Consider the following 24,558-nt stretch of genomic DNA (forward strand, 5'->3'; position numbering starts at 1 on the left):
GGCATTTTGGAGGTTGCAGGTGCAAAAGTGAGTGAAGTATATATATATTTTTTAAGGATTAGTTAAGTAAGAGCAGAAATTAATTTACAGTGAGTCTGTACTGCCTCCTAAGGAGCCCTTTCCCTTGACGAGCCATTTTCTATGTTCATTACTGTACACTAAAATCACTCCAGGTGATTACCTCAGTGTGGAAAGCTGAAGGAAAAATGCATACTGAAGTGCAGTTCTGTGGACATTAGCTGTGCTAGCTTTTGCTCCCTTCTCTGTCTAGTTTTCCAACACTTGTCCTCCATACCCCAGTGCCCTGCTGTACCCCTGAATGCACCTTGCCAAAGGTAGGTGTGCTGTTGAAACCTCAGTCTGGTAGCTGCAGAGCCACCTTCTCAGTATTTGTACTTCTGTTTTGTTTGGGACAGAAGGACCAGAAAGGGTCCTGATAGGTGTTTCCAGGGCCCTTAGCCACTGCCCTTTAGTCAATGTCTGCTACTAGGAGGACGTCCTGGTGTACTGGGAGCAAGTCAGTTGGCAGCTCAGTGGTACTGGATGCCAGCCCAGCATCTGGAGGGGGGGCTGTTATCATAGACCACATCATCCTACACCTCTCTCCCTACAACCGTTATCAGTGGCTCAGAATGACCATCTGCTTGGAAAAGACTCTTCAGCACACAGTAGGAACATAGCTCTGGATGAGTGTTTTGTTTATATTAAAATGTGTCTGTAGGGAAGAGAAAGGAGGCAAACAAGAAGCACTGCTTCATTACCAATACCGTGTGACAGAAGAGAAGAACTGCAGGTTTGTAGTTTCCAGGGCATGGACCAGGCTGGAGATTACCCACACGATCTCTTTCCTTACTGTCCATGCAAGAAAATGGTGAAAACCTGGAACAGTAGCCTTCTGAGTCCTGTTTTTTGAGAACTTTTCACTAAGTGGGTAGTATTTCCACATGACAGTCCAATAAAACTAATTCTGACAGGCACCTGCACCCATCTGTGCTGACAGCCAACCCTTTCCTTCTTCCTCTCCGGTTCACACTTCTCAGTGAATAGTTGCTGGTATGCTTTATGTCCTAGATATATATGCCTTTTTTCTTGCCCACCTCCTTTGTTCTTGGAACTAACTGCTACAGCTGAAGGGACTGTACTTTCCTGGTCCGATTGAGGGAACTTGAGATAGTAATTTATGCATGTTTCCCAGTCCTTCCTATGTGCCTTTCCCTTCTTTTGTGGCTGGATCAAACTCAGGGGCTTGGATTATGTGCTTTTGACTCATACTTCTCTAGGTCTCAAGTCTGGGAAATGTCATGTCCACCACACTCAGGCTGGCCCAGCTGATGAAAAGTAGAATCTGGAATAGGCCTTGGCAGCTGAACATTTGCCCTTCAGCAGGAAGTTTTGGAGGAGGGATATTGGCTTGTGATTCTGGGACAGGGGGGGCATAGTTGGCTGCTTTGCCTGGGACAGGCCCTGGAAGTGGACATGAGAGCAGTGAGAGCGCTGTGTTCAACACCTTTGCTCAGGACGTTGGGGCTGTACTGAACATGTACTGAGACTACTCAAGACAAGGGATGAAGACAAACCTGTCCTGCAGCAGGTGCTACAGCTAGTTGTGTGCTGGTGGGAGAAGTAGCCCAAGGCTACCTGAGCAGATTTGTCTGGGGAGAAGTGTGGCACGTGGCACTGCATAACAAGCAAGGGTGATATACTTTGTTCTTCAGAGGCTCATCTGTGTTCCAGGGCCATACTTAAGGCAGTGTGAAATTCTCAGTATTTGTCATTCAGATCACTAAGAAAGCAGAGTAGGGAAGTGCTCTTAGCACAGAGCCTCTGAGAGACAAACTATCTTTCCCTTGTACTCCTGCTTGCACTTCCTGAACTGCTGTTTTCTTAGCAGACTCATGCTCACCTGCAGACTGCTACATCAGTAGAAGCGTCATCAGAGCCCTGTCATACTTCTTCCTTCCTGTTGTGTGGCATTAGGGACCCCTACCAGTAGTTGCTGTGACAACCTGACCAGAACTCTGCTTGAAGGAATCCATTTGCAATGCAGCTGATGAAGAAAGTGCACAACTTTCTCTTACAAACTTGTGAATCCAGCTGGGAAGGTTGGACTCCAGGCATCTCAAAAGGCAAAAGCAGTGCAGCCTGTCTCTAAGCCCTCCCAAAGACTTAACCTGCATACTCTGTGTACCTCTGCAGACACACCTGCTGCAGTGCCCTCTTGTCAGCCCTCTACAACACTTGGGCCTGCAGGGCATTGATCATCCATTCTTTGGGCTATGGGGATCAGCAAAGCTCTCCTGTTAGGACTAGGAGGATAGGGATGAGAGTCAGCTCTGCAGGTAACTCCAGAAGTAGGAAGCTGTAGAATGGCAACAGGACTGGCAGAGCTTCTCCAGCAGCCTTTTTTATCAGTCTCGTCGGTCTGAATTTATTGCCTCAGGAAGAGCTGCCAGTTGCTCATGGTGGTAGGGGTAGGTGCACAGAAGCCACCAGTTTCATGGTCTTGTTGCCATCCTAAAACAAGAGCCACTTTGCCTGTTGCTTTTAGACTGAAGATGGCAAATGGCCATCAACAAAGCTGACATGCCTTTCTTTAAGCTTGTTGATTCAGCTCTTTCTAGTTTAAAAAAAACCACAACGCAACAAAACAAAAAACCCCGAACAATAAAAACCCTAAACCAAACAAACTTGTTACTTTGAAATGGTATGTTGTCTCTTGGCTCTGTGAAGACTGGTGGGGTCCCTTTTATTCCTTTTGCCTTCCTATGGAGCAGCTGTTTGCCCAGGTGGCAGGATGTTATGGAAGCCTAGGCCGCACAGCTTGCAGAGACTGTTGCCTGTATCAGTGACACTGTTTGGAGGTGGGGGAAGACCGTCAAAGACCAGTAAAGGAATACTGGTTTTGTGCCCAGGAAAGCATGCTGGTGGGCTTGTTGGGGTGTTTTGTTCTGCATGTCTGGTCCCTGGGTTTCCTGCATCTGGCTCCTAACCTCATGGGTATGGGAGAACAACAGTATTTGGGAGACTTGGAGACAAGGCAGCATATCTCTTGAAAGCAGCAGCAGTGATTCAGAGGACACTGAGGTACAACTTGCCCAGAAGATCCTCCACCTATGGTCGGCTTACTACAGGTGATTCACCTGCATCTTAGCATGCATTCTGCAGATTGTCCTGGACCTAAATTAAGTTCATTTGTGGGTTAGTGATTTGGGTGACTCAACACATCAAGGGATGTGCTGTGTTGACTTCTCATGTGGACACTAATGTTTCCTGGAGGAAGAGAATCTTGGCCTGTCCTGGCAGAAGATAGTAGAGTTGTAAAGATACAGTGCTGTGAACTTGGCCAACTATGAGCTTGTGTCCAACCTTATGATTAGTTGATTGATTTGATGCAAGCCAGAAAAAGCTGAGCTTCAAACAATGATGATGAGCCTCTTCTCTACAGATTTGTCTTTGGATCTCAATTTTAGGGCCTACAGTGGGTGGTGATTCTTGGTTCCTAGGTTAGCCCCATCTGTGAAACCTCCGATCTCCAGTATTTTTTGGATCAAGCTTGGAAGTAGTTGAGACTGATACCTGTGTCTGACAGAGGAAGTGATAAAAATGTTTTTAGAGAGAGGACTCTTTTCTCTGGGTATTTGAGGAAGTACTTCCTTCGTCCATTCAGTACTGATTTGCTTTGTGACATGTTTTGGGCATGAAAGTGACCATTTGACAGCAGAATGAGTAGCAACAGGAAGTGGCAGGAGTATTTAGTATGCTTACCTAACTAGTGCTAAACAGCTGCTGAAGGTATGAATAAGACGTTTAAATATTTCTTGATGTCATCACAGAGTGTGCAGAAAGTAGGTAAAATCAAAGAGCATAGTTAGTAAGTTGAGGGAGGTGATTATTCCCCTCTAACTGACACTTAAGCATCTGAAATAACTGTGTCCAGATTTGGGCCCCTGGTGCAAGAAAGATGCTGGAGTTCATGATGTGCAGGAAAGGGCTCAGGAGCTAGGTTTGTTTAGTGTTGTGACTGCTGAGATGGGGTTTAATAGCTGTCTTTCACAACCTAGTAGATAGATATAGAGAGTCACTAGTGGGAGGTTCACTGCAAAAAGATGAGAGGAAACACTCACAGATTGCCAGAAGGGAAAATCTGAATAGATGGAATAAATTTTTCTCAATTAAGGTGCTTCAGCATTGAAACAAGTTACCCAAAGACCTTCATTCTTGAAGGTATTCAGAACTTGACTGGCAAAGGCCTTGAGCAACCTGATCTCACTCTGAAGTTGGCCCTGCTTGGAGTGGAGAGTTGGACCACATGACCTCCAGAGGTCCTTTCCAGCCTGAGTTATTCTGTGACTGAAGAGTGTGGTACTTCCTGCATGCTAGCCTCTGCCTGGTCTGTGGTGATGCAAAGCTCTCAAGTGGCCTTTTCAGCACAGTATCTTCTAGGTGATAAGCAGTATAGATGATACAAAAGATGCTGAAACATCGTGGATTCGAACTAGTTCACTTTGACCCACAGATCAGGCTTTGTTCTCAGACATACATAAAAACAGTGTAGATGTAGTCTCTATGTATCTTTTGCTGTATATATTACAGTATTTGGTTATGCCTTGAAACAGAAGCTTAATTTAAATGGTTGCTGAGTAATTTGCTAGAGCTTCTTTGTGGGTTACAAACAACACAGGTAGACAGCATTAAAGAGAGTGCTGAAGGAGTAATGATCTGAAGGATGACAAAAACCACCCATTTAAGCTGGGAAAGGTAACAGATAAAAATTGATTTGATATGGGAGCATAGAGGTTGAGAAGGAGTTATAAGGAAAAGCATTCAGACTGTGTTCAAACTCTTGTTGTGTTTCAATACATAATAATAATAGGAAAGCTGTATTCCAAGTAGGCTGCCAGTGTAAACTGGAAACACCTGTAGGTAACAGTTATGAAGATTACTTCAAATTTTATGAGCTTGGAAAAAACACTGATAGTAGAAGGAATCAAATTAAAAACTCCAAGCTGGTTGTGGAGCGAAAGAGGACATTTCAACTGAGGTAGAGTTTGTTTGGTTTTAAGTCATTCTGGTGTGAGCACCTTATCAATTAGTTAGAGAGCACGGTAATCTTTCCTCAACTCATACTGAATAATTTCTGCAGCATCTGTAAATAAAGATTTTAAAAAACAGACTTTCTGGCTTATGAAGTCACTTCTGGAGTTACAATAGTCACTACTGCACATACTCTACTTTCTAAGCTGATAAAAATTTTCTAGAACTGTTTACTTCTCTGCCTACCTCAGTGATTCATGACTTGTAACTGTAAAGAAATAGTTTACTGTTGAGATCTATGTCTCCATCTACTAAACCTAGACTGAAAGTATGAAATAGATGGGAAGTCTCAGTAAAAATAATTATTTACTTATGGCTATCAATAATAATAGATCAGATGCTATTGTATATCTTGCTAGGCTACATGTTAAGTTTGTTTTAAACTCACATGCATTCTTAGAATTTTATGGCTTTTGCTGTAAACTCAACACAAACTGGAGAGTCTGCTCCAAGAGTAGGGTATTACTGTAACATGTTCATCACAGAATCTGCTCATTTGAAAAAGAAATCATCCAATAGGCAGGGGAACACAGAGGAAGTACTATTTCCTAGCGCTCCTCTCTGGCAACAGCTGATTAAAGTTTGATTTGATGGCCAATTGATTGCTAGAAAGTTATGTTTACCAAAGGTTAAAGAGTCTGGTAGGCATATAAATAGAAGCAGAAGGTAGTTTGAAGTCAGTTATTACAAATTGATCCTCTCTTTGACTAGTTAAAGTTGTCTTCCTTATAAAATTAATCTCCTGAACAAGTCAGTCTGTCAGTAGTGTGATATTCGTTGTACGAGATAGGCTTTATAACCTTCTACCTTTGGAAACAAATCCACAGTACTCCCTTTTCACCTTAGTAAAAATGCTTTTGTAGAAGGTAATATGAAGTTATAATTAGATGTTTGCAGCTGTTACTTCAAGTGTGTGGCCTCCATCCCAGTAGTACTTGCATGCCTCCCAGTTGATTAAAAATAGAGATAGCTGTGGTAGAAATAGTATTAGAAATTGTTTGCCTAGCATAAATGCTAGTATGTATGTGAAAGAATATTGCAGAAATTTAAAGTTAGTCTTAAAATATGGTTAAATTAGTGGGCATACATCTTTATTTAGGTGTGGGATGCATAGTCTTGATACCAAGAAAGGGTTGGAATGGGGACCGAATTGTGGACTAGAATTTGAAATGTTTGCCAAGAACTGAGGTGGTGAGGGTAGGAAAACCACTGTTGGGAGATATTTCAACCATATTGAGGTAAGATTTGTGTCATCAAAAAGACAGGGTCTTTCTCCCCCAGAGAGCTTTTATTCTGCATGTACTTACCTTCACTAATGAGATTACTATGGAAAATATATTGGTGCTTTCCTTTTCTTGAATATCTTGGTGGTGTGACTGCAGGAAAGGTGAAAACTGCTGGACTTAGCCTGTGAGATGACTCATATATCAGTATAGAACTAGGAGGAATTTTTTATACTATTCCCTATTGCAGACTTTGTTTAGGATTGGGTTGCCTCCTACTGGCTTAAAAACAGCTAGAAAGTGTGGAGAAGAACCTATGGTTGGCTACTCTTTAACTTTTGTTTCATGTTGAATAGATGCATAGCTGAAGGTGTTTGTCCTAATCCTTTTTCTTTTTTTTTTCTTTTTTTTTTTTTTTCTTTTTTTTTTTGTGTGTGTGGAGGGTCTTTGACACTAGTCACACAAGAAATCTCTGCCTTTGGAAAGTTTTCCCATTAATTAGTAGATATTTCACGACAGAAACTTGCAGATAAACATACTAGATAGAGGTATAAATTTGAATAACCTTCACTTATCCTGTTAGAACTTACTAAGACAGTATAAGTAGGATTATCAGTCAAAGGTAAAAGGGAATTTAAAAAATGTAATGCTTGCACAAACAGTATGGTAGCTCATGTGATTTACTGTAGTTTGACTTAGAACAATCCATCTGGCATATTGGACAAGGAGAGGGATGAAATTGGCTATAAAATGGTGATAAACTGAATATTATCTGTGTCCTAATCTCAATTTATCTAGAATGTGAGTAGTCTAAACAAAAACATACTTGACTCTATCCCTAGCAGATAGAGAGACCAAGTAATGATATAAATTGTGGAAAAGGGTTTATCACTGTAACATTTTTGCTTTTCTGTCTGTCCACTGTGATTTTCAGCTGAAAACTTTGCCTACACTGAATCAGTGATTTATTTCATGTCAGGAGTTCACAAATTCTTATATGCAGTGATCCAGGACTAGTAATTTGCATTGTTTTGTCAAGGATTTTTCCAGTGAAATTCAGTATTAAGAAGCTGGGGTTGTGCCTCAGCATGGTTTTTGCTAGACACCAGCTTCCTGCCTGCTTCAGAGTTTTTTAGATCAGCGATTGATGCAGGAGATGTATCTGTTGCTGCACACATTTTGAGGCTTTTGGATGAAAATAAAGGTAGCAGACTGCTAATGTTTGTGATATGATCCTTTTCTGATAAGGAAAGGAATACTTAAAAAGAACTTTCAAATCCCCAAAGAAAAATTAATGTTTCTCCGTCTTGTCTTCTCTGCAGTGGATACTCAAAATTGCAGCTAATTAGAGAAGCTGGATAACATCAGCAGGCAGAGCAGTGTGGTATCAATAAGGGTAATTCTGGGGGATTTTTGCCATATTGTTTGTGGAGAGGTTGAAATCAATTTTTCTTGCTTTGGCGTGTTGACTAGTAATTGAAGATTCATCCAACAGCTGGTGATGGGCATGTCCTCTTGGCTACCCTATAGGAGGAGGACTAGCAACAGTAGCCTTTTGCATTTCAGCAGCAAGTGTGGCAAAGAAGCAGGAGACAAGGTAGGAGACTTGTTGAGAAAGCCTATGAAGAGCAATGTTTAGGTTTATAATAATGGCAAAGACAAAAGATCATGAGAATGTGGCTCCCTAAGCTAGAATGGGCTCTGCTTTGGGAGTGGAAGACCCTAGTGAGGATTTTTCAGCGTTTTCAGGGCATTTAGAACTCTATAGGAAATAATTGAATTTAAGCTTGTTGAGAGAAATGTGTGACTACAGTTTTGAAGTGAAAAAATAAAGCTTTCATTTTGACTAAGCTGTTTTCACAAATGGGTTTAATATTTACCTTGCTGGTCTCCAGACAGTCTGCATTTTTCCAGTGTGACCCTTGCCCTAGAACTTGAACCTTTCTTTGGCATCAGTGGAGTATATTACCAGTAAGCTGTGAGGTCAGCTGAACCAATCAAATTTGAATTTATAAATACTGATTAAAATGTAAACATTAAGCAAAACCATGATTTTTGAGACTTATAATTGCATAAGAGGCAGAAGATCTGGAATCATTAACAGAGCAAATATAAATTAGCTTTTTTCTGCAAAAGAGATATTTCTGTTGTCTGCTGAATGCGAAAAAGTAGTGTTTTGCCGCTAGTGTTCCTTGTGATGTTTTGGGAGGAAAAGTGAGTTATTTGTGCCCTTTATTCCTGGCCTGCCCAAAATCTTCTCTTTACCCCTGTGTATGAAGAGCAGCTGCAGAGCTCAGCTCTGTGGGTCCTATGGGCACAAGAGTGCCTTGGCAAGACTCTTGTGACTCAATTCCTCTGATTAACATGGCTTAAAAGTTAGTTCCAGTGTACTTTTCCCTTTCAGCATATATCGTCTCTTGCAGCTGATGATATGAATGTGTTAGGGTTGAGCATGGCCTGTGTTTTGCTAATGGTAATCAGTCCTGGAAAAAAGAATAAACATGTTTGGACTTCTTTTATCCCCTTCTAGCTTGTGCAAAATGACTAGCAAAAACTAAATGTAGTCAAGTCTCTCTCATGCTGAAGGCAGGCTTAATCATTTTATCTACTAGTTACTGATTTCAACAGAGTCTAGCAGCAGCTGCTGAACATACATACTCACTGTATGATACAAAACATGATTCACAGCTGGTGGGCATAATGGTCTCCAGCAACTGTATTGTCAAGAAGTGCCAAAGCTGGCTGCTGCATGCTGTGGTGTTGCTTTTTTCTTTTTTAATGGGAGGCAAAATCCTGTGTAGGTATACCTATAGGAAAACCACTGCTTTCTGTTTGATGAAAGAACCTAGAGAATCAAACAGCACCTAGAGAAATACTTGACTTTAGTCAAAGTGGATTCAGGGTTTTCCAGTTCTGGTAAACTGTATCATTTTTCATATTTGTTCAGCTGAATAATTGTAGCAGCAGCTGGCATTTATGTCCTGTGTGATTATTTTATTTTTTTTTTTAAACTTTTCCCTTGATATATGATAACACTCTTAGATTCTGAAAATTGGGAGTATTTGTGTGAACTTGGCTGCTGGAATCTGTTTAGTGTTGGTGTTTCAAAACTTTGCAGTCCATGCGTTTTCTCCATTAGTCATGTGGTGATGTGGTACTTCGCCAAGGAGTGAAATAGACTGTATGACAGCATGTCAGAATGGAGCATGGATTTTTCTAACACTGTTAGATGAAATGATTTTGTGTGCTTTGAGGTGGAAAGTTCATTCAGAATTTTCATGCTTTTTCATTAAATAACATGGTTATTTATTGATTTTTTTAAAAGTTCAGCTATGAATGCAATGTGGTAGGCAACAAACAAAACCTAAAGTAATACTTTTTCTACTGTATTTTACTAGAAAGTATTTGAAAGGAGTGAAGATCACACCACTAGAAAATGAATACAAAGATTTATTGAGTTAATGTTGGCAACAGTCAAATTGCTGTCTTTCAAAAGGGCTTGTGCTTCTCATTAAAGGGAGTTTTCACCTTTTACTGATTACAGTAGCTACTCTTCAAATAAGCTACGCTTCATAATTGTAAGGAAGTGGAGTCGATGTGTTCCGCCACTGCTGCTTTTTGCTGAAACTTGAGCTATAGCAGAGATAATGTTCTTAAGCATAGTCTGACTAATTCTTAACTGCATTACTGTTTCTCATTTGACTGGTAGATTACTGATACAGTGTTTGGAGGTTTCTTTTGGTTGATTTGGTATGTCCCTGAAGCACTGAGCATTTATGGATTCAGTTGGTGTAAATCAGACATGCCAATAAGGAATATTTTTTTAATTGGCCTTTCTCCCCTGATTTTCTGTGCTGATGAGTTTTACTCCCATAAAGAGTATGTTTGTAACACTTTGAATTTTTTTTTTTTGTCTTTTTTTCTGGCCAAGACAATTTGATGATTATTTTTTCTCTTTCCAAGGTAAATAAAGAGATTATACTCCAGACTTCTTCCAGTGACTGACTCCTGTAGTATCCTCTCTTTTCAGAGAACATCTTTGACAATGAGGCAGTCATTTAGATTCTTGCTACTGTTTCTGAAGAAACCATTATGGTACTTTGTCTACTTTGGGGGAGGGGGGAGGAAGCTGGTTACAGCCTATGCATTCTGATGTAGTTGTTGTTCATTGATTTCTGTTCATTTATTTAAAAATTCAGTTGAGAGCGTCATTTGTATCTCTTAAACAATGTAATTATTTCTATGCAAGTTCTTCAGGTTGCTAAATGTTATTACTGATCTCATAATGGGAAAGACTTCAGACTATGGTGTAAAATGAAATAATTCTGAAATGTCTCGCCTTCTTGCATCAGTGTTTTGCATAAAAAACTTAGTTGAGTCTAGTCAATTACAAATCTTAATGTTATATCTGGTTCATCTGTAGGAAGATACAAATAGATTATTTAAATTGTTTCTGTATTGTACATGATAAAGCAATTGATTTCTTTTTATTGTATGTTTTTCATATGCTGTTTGGCATTCTTCTTGATCCAGTTAATTTGCATTTAAATTGATAATGCCTAGCTTTAAGTAGCCACCTGGGTATTCCTTTTATATCATATTTCAGAACCTGTAGAGCTGATGCACAGATATAGTTCTGCTTTGAAAGATACAGTCAGCAGTGTCTGTAACAAAAGCAGGGAAGTTAACTGAGAAGATAAAAATGAATTGCATAGAACTCAGAATATTGAATTAGACAAAATGTGACCTTTTCTGGTTAAATCAAGTTTAAGTGCCTCTTTAGTTTTACAGTATGTCCCCTGTTGAAATATGCAATAGTCGTTGCTAATTTGTGACTTCACGTTCATTATTTACAAGGTTTTTTTAGTGTTTGGGGGGTTTGAGGGGGGTAAAATACTACACAGAATAACATCTGTATGTTGAAATGCACAGTTAAAAATATTTAAAAGAAGCCTTGTGCATTCTGCAGGTGACATGGGGAACTGTGAGTCTTCCCTGAGTAGCAGTAACTACCTGCCAGAGCTTGCCAGTGTATAAGTGGCCATTTTAATTTATGAAAATGCTTGTGAAGAGATGACTTTTTATTTAATTGGTGAGGGTACATTTTAAGCAAAACCACTGGTAAACTGGTGGCTGCATCTGAATGACTAGAAAGAATATGAAAGCCTTCATCTGAAAGGCAGAACATCAGACTTTACTGTAAGGTATTAATAGTGCCTGGCTCCTTGGCAGCCAGCGTGGAAAGGAAAGGACAGTGATCTTGAGTGGGATTTATGCTGTTAGTGAAGAAGGTATTGGTACAGTTTTCCTGAGCAAAGTGAGTATAGACTTGCATCTTGGACAAGCCAGTTCAGACTGTGATTTCTGAGGAAGAGGTGGTCCAAACACGAACTCACTTGGGTCATCTGGAAGGGAAAAAAATGTTATAGTTACACCTGTTTTGTAAGAAATCAGACACGAGTGAGAACACCTTGACTGACAAAGAAAGAGCTGACTGCCTTTCTGCACCTTTTTGAAAATCGGTTAATCCTGTCTTGAACTGGAAATTTTAAAGTCAATGGCCACTCCTAAAATTCAACCCTAGTGTTAATAGAAAACCATTTCAGAGGCAGAGGCTTACTGTTCTTGGAACCAGGAAGGAGTGTAAGTTGTCCTAAGAACAAAGGATACCTTTGACAGAGAAACAAAATTACAGCAGGAGAGACACATTTGGTGTGAAACACTAACTCTGGGGGCATTTGAGGTGGTTGATCTGTCTCCACACTGAGCCCCTTGGTAATAAATGTCCTCTGTGCACCTGAAGAACTGAATGTTGGCAAAGTTGGAAGCAATCAAATTAACAAGCATAACCTGCCACTACCTTGCTTAGAAGGTATTTGGAATGGATTAAGAAAATAGCTTGATATATTAAACTTATAAAGAGGTCAAGGTTAGCTTGTAAAAAGCTCTTGCACAGTGCAATAGAATATAGAATATAGATCAAAACAATTCTATACTGTGTTACTTGACTGCTTGACTGCTTTTTTTCCTTATTCCCACATCCAAATGCAACATCTGCTGTCATCCCCCAACTTTTCTTCAGTAAAAACATAATAATTGCTTAAAAAAATCCTTCGAAGTAGTCACTCTTGCTGTCAGTGATTATAAGAAGGTGAATTGTGTGCCATTTCTGTTTTTTTTTCTTCATACTGTTGTTAATGCAGTGTTAATGTTGCAATGTTAACCTGTTCTTAATGCACACATTACCAGAAAGCCCTCAGATGCTAACAGCCTATGAGGATGTTTAGAGCGATAATGTAAAAGAACCCTCATATTCATCTTATCACACTTAACACCTCCTCAGCTGAAGAATGCATTACTGAAATTTGCCTTGAAAAGGTTCATTTTTTCAGACTACTTCATGGACAACTGAAAACTCTGAAAGATAAGACTTTCTGAATATTTGAACATTGTGATTGTTGTTGGAAGATGAAGCAAATTTACTATGGTTCTAAAATCAACCTGTATTGACATTATCTGCATCTTTAGCAGCTTATGAATGTGTCAGCTTTTTATGGATTCTTTAAAATTGAACCCAGCAATAAGTTAATGGTATGTCTTCTCCTCCCATATAGGGGAGGAAAATCAGTATTCTAAATTTTCTGTAATTTGCTGGTAATATTTACAAAAAATGAGATGAAGTTAGTGTTTTCTAAGTCACTTCTGTCGTTCAAACTTTTTTGTATGTTTATGTTACTTAAACCATGTTTCTAGTTAGTGGGGTGAATACTTTGACCCAGAATAAAGTTCAGTGTGCTTTATTCAGTCAGTGTGGGTTTTTTATAAGTGTATATCTGCACTCTGGTGCATTGACTGAACTTGTTCATACGATGAATCACAATTACCGAAATAATCAAAAAGCATCTCTGCTTGTAAAACTATGTTATTGATAGTACGATGCACAGAGTATGGAGTTTGAACAGATTAATGATAGGTGCAATTAAATTCAGTACACATGGGTCTTACTGCAACATCACAGCAATTTGGCACAGCTTGCACAGATCTCTTAAACCTGAGGCAAGGTTTATTATGTTTTCAGACCACGGTTTTTTGAGACACAAAGGGCCTCAAGGGTAAGAGTCTCTGGTTCATTAAGTCTGCTTTGTGTTATTGTAGTGGAATGAAACAGCCTTAAAACCAGCCCAACTCGGACTGGCCAGAGGAGGATTCCACATAGGGCAAGGGCAAAAGAGCATAGTGTTGCCCTCTGGGGCAAGGCTGGTGCCTGAGAAACATTAAGAGTGGTAGTGAAGTCATCTTTTTTTAATTCCTCAGGGGCTTTCCTACTAAGTATGTGATCTGAAGGTCTTTACACCACAAAGTTTTTACCGTATGTGTTGGATGCTGTGCAGTGGAAGTAGGACAGCTGGTCTTTTGAGTCTGTTATTGAGACTTTCAGAAAGGAAACAGTGTAATGCCAGAAAACTGTGAAGTCATTACAGGGCATTTGCAGTGTAACTGAGATCTGAGCTGGAGCATTGCAAGCCTGAAGAACTGTGATTTTCAGTGACTGTGAGTGAAACAGCTGGGAGAAATGGAGTGAAAATGGAATCTTCAGCTATTGAATGGTGTGGATGGTTTTTATACACCTAGGAAATAAATGACTAATCTAAGCTATACGCTAGCCCCATGTAGACCGTATTTACACTTTTCCCACCTGCTTTGTGTAGACCCAGCTGCGGACCTCTGCTGTACTATTAGAAAACTAGCATAATGTTGGTGAGCCTTGTCTGGAGTAAGAAAGTCTGTACTGATACAGTTGATAATCTGATAATTTTTTCAGGCCATGCAAAAATTTTTGGGGCAAGTGAGACCTAAGTGACACTAAAAATCAGGTAGGAGCTGTAAAAATTTCAGCCTGATCTGAGACAGAAAAACAAGCTTCAGTTCACTATGTTTTTGGTTAGTTTTTTTTTCTTGGAGATACTCAAGCTGGAGAAGCATGAGAGAAGTGACCTTGGATTTTAGAATCAGTGTTGTGATATATAATAAAAATTAGGATATAAATATTACCAAGAAAAGATATTTATTTTATTTCATTCCTTGTTTTGTTTATTTTATACTGTTTTAAGATCCAACCTTACAGATGCTTTATTTGCAATGCTTTGTAAATTTTCCTGTATGAATTATATACCCAATGTTTTGGTTCATTTTTTACTTTGTATGGGGAGATCTTAGCAGTTCTTCATATCTTCACCAGCAAGTCATTACAGTGAATCATCTCTTACAGAGTTTTATTCTGTAGTCAAAAGTATTTGGATGTAGTCAAAAGCTTTAGGATGGCATGCATGAGAATGGGCCAAGAGATTAATGTGACTTCAGGTGTCTACAGAAGGCAGTGTCTGTCATATGTGCTGTTATAATGATAAACTATAACCAAAATATTCTGCTAAAAAAGAAAAAAGGCCCAAATCATAAGAAACAAATTTAAAGTACATGTTTCAACTCTGTAGGGACATTTTGGCAGTTATACCACAAGCATTGTCTGTTACAGTATGACAGTGCCTAGAATTACAAGTGAAGTTTTACGTTAGAAATAGAACACAATGGCATTGTAAATATTAAAAAAGAAAAAACATACAAAGGGAAGTACGTGGGTTCTAAATTGCAGTTGCATTTTGTTCATGATGAATGTGGTATTTTAAATTTAGGGGAATTACTCAGCTTCATAATGCAATATTGTATGCAGGTGTAACTGTTCTTTTGTATATAAGCACATGTTATGCTAAAAGATTCTGTTTTAATTTGCAAATTCTGAACAGTTGCTGGAACTTCCTAGGAAGTACCAGAATTTGTTACCAAGGCCCTTAATTCGTCTGTCCTATGCCTTTGCGTTATGATCTCTAATTACATTGTTTCACACTATTTTTTCCTGCCTCATTCAATGAACAGGATGGGAGGTGCTCAGGAATTGAGCAGCTACTTGATATTTTAATCCTTATCATTCGGTTAGCAGCCCAGGCTTTATTTACTGCACACCATTTAAAAGTCTCTAAAGAATACATAATTATTCATTCCCTTATGGCCTTTTCTAAGGTGTCTGGCTGAACTATTTTTATCCATATAATTGTATTCTCATGTCCATTTTCTGGTCAATACCTGTAATTTAACTTTATGTGCTGTGTGAAATAAACACGTGTGCGCACGTACATAGCATGCATACGTATATATATATATTTACTTTTGAAAGATAATTTTGCAATTAGTTCCTTTAACTTCCTAGAATGGAAGCAGTTAGATACTTTAAAACAGCCTTTTGTGAGGATATTGAAAGTAAACATAAAGTAATGCAATTGAGTGACCAGAGACATCCGTCTATGTAAGTTGAGTCATTCTCATATGCAACCCTGTCTTTCATGATGCTCTTCAACTTTAAAAGTGTCTGTCTGTGTATCCTCTAGGTAAGAAAATTTGTCCCTTTGTTTAAATGCAGGTGGTACTCCCTGCTGGATGTGATTGCAAGGAAGACTTAACTAATGTAGCATTCAGAATATAGGTTCATGTGAGAAATGGAAAAAAGTGAGGGTAGTTGAACACTGAAACAAGTTCCCCAGAGAGGTTGTGGAGTCTCCGTCTTTGCAATGTTCAAAACCCAACTGAATGTGGTCTTGAGTTACCTCCTCTAATTGGCCCTGCCTTGAGCAGGTTGGACCAGATGATCTCCAGAGGTCCCTTCAAGCCTCAGCTATTCTGTGATTTATACAAAACTAAATAATCTACTTGTGGTTATATATATTATGTTTATTTCTGGTGGGCAATACTTAATGGATCTCGTGGCTTTCTTCTATACAAAAACGCTAGTAAAATGTTTCTACAATTTCTGTTTGGCTGTCAGGCTGTCTTGTCAGTCTCATAACCTGTAGTTTAATTCTTCTCAGCAAAAGTTGCAGAAATGTTTGTACAACAGTGATTATTTTGTTATGCTAGTACTTTGCAGAGATTGTAATGAATTATAAAGATTTATGATTGACCAGGCTGTTATGTACTTAATCTTTTTTGGGTTAAGGAACATAGTGTAGAAAGCTTGGTGGCAATGGTCACCTATTTAGGTCTTGATCCTGTTGTTAACTTTTGCAAATGATGGCTACTGGAAGGAACTTTGCAAGACTCAGTGGCAAACGTATACTAATTCTAGTACTGTTATCAGTGCACTCATGATAGCTCTGACTGTAAGGCTTTTCTATAACATTGTCTATTGTTTGAAATATTTTAATATTCCTGCTACAACAAGGCCTAGACTTTTCCATTGATGACGTTAATATTTCAGATAAGAATGGAAGGCAACAAGTAAAAGATGGTGCATGTAAAATCTGTACCATCTTTTATTGTAGTCCAAATACACCGCTTCTATCTATCTGCTGCTGGTGGGATGGAAGGATTACAGTACTTGCCTTAAAAAGGCCATTTCCAATGAAAATGTTTTATTCCTAATATAGTGTAACTTTTTTCTGTTGCAGAAGGAGTTGAGCCTTCCAAGAAGAGGAAGTTTGTAAGTATATGAAGTTTCTTCTCTTGTTCTCACAGTATAGTATGTAGTTTTGACAGTTTTTGGTAAGCTAGTCTTCTTTTCAGGGCAGTTGAAATGAAGGTGAAATGTGGCAGTTGATCTGCCTTAAAATACATACAAAGAAATTAAGATTGTAAATGAAAACCTATGGGTTGTGCAGTGACCTTTTATGCCCACACCCCTCTCTAGAGGAGCTATTGTGAGGGATTTCCAAAGTGACAAAAAGTTCTTAGTTTCAAGCTTCTGTTTTGTTCTGAAGATTTCTCTTGTTAAAAATCAAGGAAGAAATTTGTGTTCTTCATGAATGATTTAACTGAAACTTGACACGTAAGTAAAAGTATTTCCTTATGGAATTCTGTGAACAGACCTGTGGATGAAAAGGTAGGAACAAAGAACAGATGAGTTCTACTAACTGTATAGGGTTGTTAAGCTACTGTGTTGATTAGTAGAAGTAAAGACTGTATATTCTTGTAAAAATTGTTACTGAGTTAGAATAATTTGAATTCAGATACTGTGGTTTAGTTGTGCTTTGCTAAGATTTCTGTGCCTTGGCTTTGTTTTTCTAGTGTTTTTGAGGTGTTTCGTCTTAAAGCTTGTGTTTTTAGTTGTATCTGGTTTATTTCTTGTTCTTTATTAGTAATTTATTGAGAAAGTATTGGGATAAGAACATAGCAAAATGTCTTAAGAAACAAACTTACTACTTCTTTCAAAAAATACCTTAGGATTACATTAAACTTGTGTTAATATGACAACATGTTGTGACTAAAACCATAAGCCCTTACACAGAAGGCCAGTTACTTGGGTTTGTTTTCCTATACTTGTTTTCAACTTGATAGTGCTGTGTAGCTTTTGGTGATAGTAAGGTTAGTGAAACTGTAATTGCTGGGAAAGTGCAGTTAAGTACTCTCTTGTTCTGACTTAAACAGCATACCAGAATTCTGCACTTTGTAGGACATCTGCTGACTTGGAAAAGACTTTTTTGTTTTAGGTTCTGACACATTAACAGTCTTATACTAAACAGTAAGCAAAGCCATTATTTAAGAAAAGTCAAGAAAATATAAAACGAATTCCACATCAAGTAATTGATAATTTGCAATGATAGAAAAACAGCTAAGGAAAATTATTTTTGGTGCCTTCTTTCGGTGCCCTTGGTTTTGTGGACAGAAGACTGCCTTTGTTGAAGTTAATGCCTAAATTACTGTTGACATCAGACAGAGCGGAAAGTGGCTCTTGAGGCTTTTTTTTCATCCGTAGCTATGACCTCGCTTACTCTTGCTGTGATGTTTGACATTGAACATTATGACATATTTTTCTCCAAGTTTGAAAAATGACTGCAAATCAATCACCTCATTTGCATTCATGTATGTGTTTTTATAGCTGATCACTGAGATGTAAGTGCACATTCTGTAATGTTGCTGAAACTTTAATAGGAATAGCCCCTTGTCAGCATAATCATATCTACTTATTAAAGTGCTTAGGATTCTGTAGATGGTATTATTTAAAAATATCTTTAATACTGCTGTCTTAGTTAACAGAGCTCATAGTGCTGAGGTTAGCAAAGGCTGTAGCATCAGGGGTTGTGTGTGTGGGCCATGTTGGCCAGTCTATTTGCATGTTATATGTATGTTGACATGAAGACTGAATTTCAAAATGTGAGAGGTCCAATGGACCTAGAGGTCATGAATGGCTCCAGATAGGCATAGCACTTTGTCTTGTGGAGCTTCAGAGCCAATGGCATTGCAAGGATGCAGCTTTAAGCAGGACGGGAAGAACTGGTTCAGGGTTGATCAAGTAAAGAAGCTTGGAAAGTGAGATTTGGGTTGATGAATGACTGGTACTGAGCATCCCTCCGCCCGCCTCTTTGAAATGATCTCTTACTCTCTTATATGATACAATCAGAGGAGGAAAGGAAAGAGAGATTCATGAGGAAAGGTGTCTTGCTTATGGTTCACCGTGTGTATGTTTCAAACTGCTAGTGTGCAAAATATTTAAGCTTCTTTTATATCTCTTGCATTATTTTTTATACTTACTTTAGACTGGCTACTGGCTGGACCATATATATGCAGATAATTTTAAAATACATGTTCTATGACAACATAAAGGAGACTGCTGATTCTAAGTCTCAGTGGGATGGGTTATGGTATATAGAAGATGGTTATATGGAAAGGTGGGTATTTGATGGGAAGCTTACTGAGTAACAAACTGTTTGAAAAGAAGTGGTATTTGACTGATAGAGAGTACCAGCTTTTCCCCACCTGTTCCGCTGAACCAGCCAGAGTTCTTGGAGTTACTTAGCTATGTGCTCAACTTGATGACAGAAGTGGTACCTTTATTAAGTTGATCAGATGCGCCATGAAAGAGGGCAATGCTGACTTACTGCCAGCAAAACCATAAACAGAGGAGTCTACCCATGTAGTAGCTATTATTCTGAGTTCATTATCTGTTGGCATCCATTCCAACGCATGGTGTTACCTGCTGCAAGTTGGCAATGCTTTTTTACTTGTTGAACCTCATCTGCCATTTGTCTGCCAGGGGTACCCTGATTATACCATTGGGCACATATATTCTTGCCATGTGTGGAGTTATTCCACCTAATAGCTGACCTTTTGATCTAGCTCTGTAGCTGTCAACCTACAAGTGCAACTACTTTCAGTTAAAAAACATGCTCTCTGTTTTCACTGACCTTTCTATGTTACCATTGCTCAGTCCAAATGCAGAGATTTCTCTGGAAACTAACAGCTTCCCTGCTTTTTGTTACACAAGATTCAGCTGATGTTAGGGCAGGGTAGTATGAAAGTGTTTCCTGGTTTTGAAATAGAAGACTAAAGGTTAAGGGCATGGTGGTGGCAGAAGTCAAGAAAGAATCTAGAGGGATTGGAAATGGAAGCGTGAGGAAAGTAATGTGCTTTAGGGGAAACTGTGAGAGAGAATTGAGGACATAAAATGAAGAAAACTAGGAGAGGGAGAGGGCTGAACTTTTCCATTCTTCCCCAGATTGTGGCTGTGAGGCCTTGTTTTGGATCTCACAAAATAAGTTAAGCTTTCTCTGGGGCTCCTACAATTAAACCCAGTTCTGACTTTGTTATACAGCAACTCCTAAAGGTTAAAGTTAACCGTTTAGCACAGTTGGAAACTTGAGATAAGGGGTGCTGGTTGAGAAAGGAGTGAGCGTTTCCATCCTCAGAGCACCCCCTGGCTGTGCTGGCACAAGTGCTTGTGTGGACACAGGCAGACTGGTCCAGGTTGCAACTAAATTCATGCAGGTTCTTCAGCGTGTTTGACTGTGCAGCTGCACAGATTCCTTGCTGGCATCAGGGTGTGGTGGCATGGAGAGAGTATGAATGGCTGGGAGCTTTCTCTAGGGCTGTCTCCAGCAGGAAAACAGAGCTTATGTAAGTTTAACATGCTTGTAAACCTGCATGGCTGTTAACTCTCCCACTTTGCAACTCTATCAGAAGATTATATCAAAGTGTATTTCTGCACACAACCAGTACAGGGATGGATTATTTATATGTTGTTATGATATTTTAATTGATTTATTTTCACCAAACACTTTCAAATATCAAGTGAGACATTTGTGCTTGATGTTAAGCCAGACCCAGAAATACAGATTTAATTTGATCAGAGTTAAGTGTTGCTAATGTCTGTGTGAAACCTGTAGATCCTCTGATGAACCAGAGAATGCCAGATTGTGTCTAAAAATCCCTGTCTTTTACACAGAGTATATCTAGCTGGAGTAGGTAGCCAGAGAAGAACTCTCAGTGTATGTTGTGCATTAACCAGGTGAATTTTCACCATTGAATTACCCTCTTTTGTATCCTTCCCATACCCAGAGAGTACAGCAAAATGAGAACTACAGAGAGACAGGGCATGAACTCAAAGGTTGTGGCACAAAAATTACACTCAGCTTTAAGTGGGTACATTCTGGTTTAAAATGCCTTTCTCCTAAAAATGAATTAGCAATGTGAGGTGGAGAGGAGCCTTCAGAAACAGTAATACTTGAAAAGAAGTAAGCGGGTAGATAGAGGAGGTTCCTTCTTTAGAGCTTCAGTGGTTAAAGCACCTGCCCTAGAAATAAAATACCTGACTTTTCCAGACTAAATCAGTTATCTTTCCTTTTTCTTTTGTTTAATCTGTCAATTTCAGTTTAATTCAGAGCTAGATAACTTTTATGTATTTATTTTTGCTGTATCTGTCCTCTTGACATTTTTGAAACTAATTTCAGTAATTATAAAATATGGACTCTAGTTCAGTAACAACAATTATATAATCTGCTTGCACCTGTGGATATGTCAAAGTTGGTCACAGAATTTTCGTAAAATTCATATATGCATTACAGTGAAGCAGCTGATATACTTGGATAACAGCAACATAAGAGTGTGACCAGCCAAGAATTCAAGAGAAACACTAGTTAAAACCACTGCTTACTTAGGAGCTTAATTAAATAAGTTTCAATAAAGTTATTAACAGTTTTGTAAGAAAGTTTTTATCAATGACAAATATGGTCTATTAGTTAACCTCAGGGAAAAAGTGGAAATGAGAAATGGAGTGGAATGGAATTATGAAATCATGCCAACTATATTAAAAAAAAAAAAAAAAAGGCAAGCTCTGACACCAGTGTCATGTAGGTGGACAAAACTATAATTTTATTGACTGTTTCTGTGTGCATGTATATATGCTTACAGATAGATATATCTATAAAAAAATTGTCTATGTGTATAGGTGATCTATGAGAAGGAAAAGTGTTTAGATGGGTGTCAGAGAACCCAAAGGAAACATCAAAAGTGAAATACACTGGTTGCACAATTTTAACTCACTCTGAACAGCTGCCTCCAAGTTTTATCTCCCTAATTGTATTGGCTTCTTTGTGGCTTGAAGGACACAACTGTCAAAGACAGTCAAGGAAATTAATTTTGAGTAACTGTGAAGAATTGAAAAATAACACAAACAAAAGCCTCCAAGCACCCCAAAACATGTAAGGAAGAGTGCTGCTGCCTTTGTGTTATGTATGCATGTTTCAGGACCTGCGTGTATGCTTATGCATACAGCTTTGCAGCTTTTTTCATTGAATGTGTTTTTGCAGAAGGGCACTACTGTGCTGAATGTGCATGTCGTTGCACATCATTTGCAAAGCACAGAAATTCAAATTTGATTAATTATAGCTGAAGACAAACTTAAGTTCTGGAAAATAGTGATTAGTTTTGTAAAATTATTATCCAAACAGTTTTAGACAGATCGCTATAGTACTAGATTTTTGAGAAATAAAGTATTTTCCATGTTAATTATAAAAGCTATTCCAAATGTAGTCTTGAGATACTCAAGTTACTAAAAATTTTTATTCCTAATTAAAATAAAAACCCTATTTCTGTTTGTGAAAGTTCTAAGGCTTGTTTGGATTTTTTTCTCTGGAAGTGCACAGCCTCTGCAATCTGGTGTTCATTGAGAGAAATTGAAAAATAATTAAATATTTACAGGAGAAGAACTAATACTTTGAGAGAACTTTCTTCAGAGCACGCATCAGCAGTTAGACCTAAATCTGACCAGTGGGTTCCTCATGCTATGAAACAGTGTTGGACTGGAAATTTGTATTGCTGTCTCTTCTGTGTATACTTTGCTGCTACTGCTGTTCAAATTTGTGTAGAGATGAAGTAAACAAGATGACCTGAGGTGAGCGTTTTGATAAGTACTATTGTTACACAGAGAGTACAGAGATGTACATCAGTTTGTTCTTTGGAGTGTCTGCCTCTGCAGCTGTGGCTCACATATCTTCTGTTGAGAGGAATTTTTACTGCAAATTAGTGTGTTATTTGTCAGATAGAAGACTGACTGATGGCAGTTTGAGGAATTCAATCTGCCTGGACAAGGGATGTGGGGCAAGATTGTCCCCAGGAAAGTTCTTGTTGCATATATCTGTACTGTGCTGACCTTTGCAAAGATGTGGAGGGGTCAAAATAGTTAGGCAAGAAGGCTTGTGTGCCAGAACTGACAGGTGCTAGCCCTTTTTGACTTGGACAGCGTGGGTGGTGCAGTCTATACTGTGGGTACAGCTTATGCTTAGCTATGAATTCCCCTGTTCATGAAGTTTTTCTTCCATTACATATGCATCAGGTGCTTTTATCACTCTTTGCCCAGGTGTTAGAGCCATAGACTTAGTTTGCTGATCTAAATTATATCTGGAAAAGAGTAGTTTTCTTCTGTTGCATTAACTGTATCCATGTTTAGGGTTTTTCAGGCATAGTAGCAAAAAAAATCGGCTTTTTTGGTGTCACAGTCAAGAATAACTTTTGATATCAGCAAATAACACAGTACTGTTAAACTGTATGTCAAAGATAGAGGGCTTTTCTGGAAAAAGTAGAAGCTGTGGGTGGAGTTGAGAAGGTCTTGTGCTTTAGAGGCCTCAGAGTAGAACCAGCTATTTTTTTCTTCCATTTAATTTTCATTTCCATTTTATCCACTCATTTTCTTTAGCTTCATCTGAGTTTAAAGTAAGTGGAAACTCTGCTTTGGACTTCCAAATGATTGTGTCCAGTATATTCGTCTTACACTTTTGTAATAAACAACAAGATGTTAATCATGCAAAGAAAACTAATCACTTTTTAAAACACTTAACATGTCTTAAATTATTTGGGAGATTGACATCTTAAATTTGAAAAGTGGGGTAGATTAACTATTGTCGCCATGTAATGAATCTCTCAATTCTGGTATGGATGGATTGTGCTGAGATGGATACTCTCCAAAGCCCATGTTTGATTCTTAGGATGTGTATGCTTTAGTGTTAAGTGTTACTAGCACTATTTCAGTATGTGCTTCTGTGTTAAATGAGAACATGCTTGTTTAGCTGGTTTTCTCCCTGGTGGCAGTACGCTATATTCGGTATACTCTATGGTGCTCAATAACCATGTTTCTGTTTTTCTAACAAAGTAGATTTGAGTCCTTAACTTTCAGGGTTTTTCTACTGCTGTCAGAGGGGAAATTTTTTTTCCTGCAAGTGTAATTCTGTGATACTTTGCTCTCGCTACAGCTAGATAGAAAATTCTTCTCTCCCTTTTATAGGTCTGTGTTACTGTTTCTATTGGCACCTTTTGTCACAGCAACACACTGGGAGAACAATCTCTTCTAAACACCCCTACGTTATTTTTCTTAATGGTGGCTTCCTAAGTGCAGCGGACACTTTTAAGTTACTAGATGCATTTGTTATTAAAATGCATTTTTGTTTAAAGGAGCATAGATTACCAAGAGGTCCAGATTGCTTCCTATGGTGTCCTCAATATTTATCATTTCTTTCATGTTTCACCTTTGAACTTTCATCAGTGGCTTTAAATCTAATTTCCCTATCACTGATGAAAATGCTGAATAGCATCAAGCCAGATGATGTAATCCTGTGAACTTGTAAAAAAAAAATCTCCTTTGTACAAAGGAGAATCCTCCGCTGAAAACTTTTAATGAGATCTGTTAATGAACTCTAAATGTATTTAATGTATGCTTTATCGAGATTTTGGTATAAATTCTGAAGAAAAAATTCACATACTTCACAAAGTCTACATGTCTGGGCAGGTCACTTGTGTATGACATGGGGGACAAGGGCCACCAACTCTTGAATCCTCATTGCATCTCTTGGGTTCCTTGTGATCAACAATGAAAAACTCAGTTTGGGACATGTTTTTTCGATGCTTTAGGACCCAACAGTTACTGTAG

At 38.6% G+C, this 24,558-nt stretch overlaps 1 protein-coding gene across 2 annotated transcripts in view; it reads left to right on the plus strand.

The window, feature by feature from the left end:
• Nucleotides 1–24,558, plus strand: part of MAST4 (microtubule associated serine/threonine kinase family member 4) — a 244,213-nt gene that overhangs the window by 58,514 nt on the left and 161,141 nt on the right. For both annotated transcript variants that reach the window (XM_074855037.1, XM_074855041.1), the window contains one exon: nt 16,814–16,845. In XM_074855037.1, coding sequence (XP_074711138.1) covers nt 16,814–16,845 — 32 coding nt within the window. The remainder of the gene's footprint in view (nt 1–16,813; nt 16,846–24,558) is intronic.

This window comes from Strix uralensis, chromosome Z, assembly GCF_047716275.1.
Source record: "Strix uralensis isolate ZFMK-TIS-50842 chromosome Z, bStrUra1, whole genome shotgun sequence".
Classification (NCBI taxonomy): Eukaryota; Metazoa; Chordata; class Aves; order Strigiformes; family Strigidae; genus Strix; species Strix uralensis.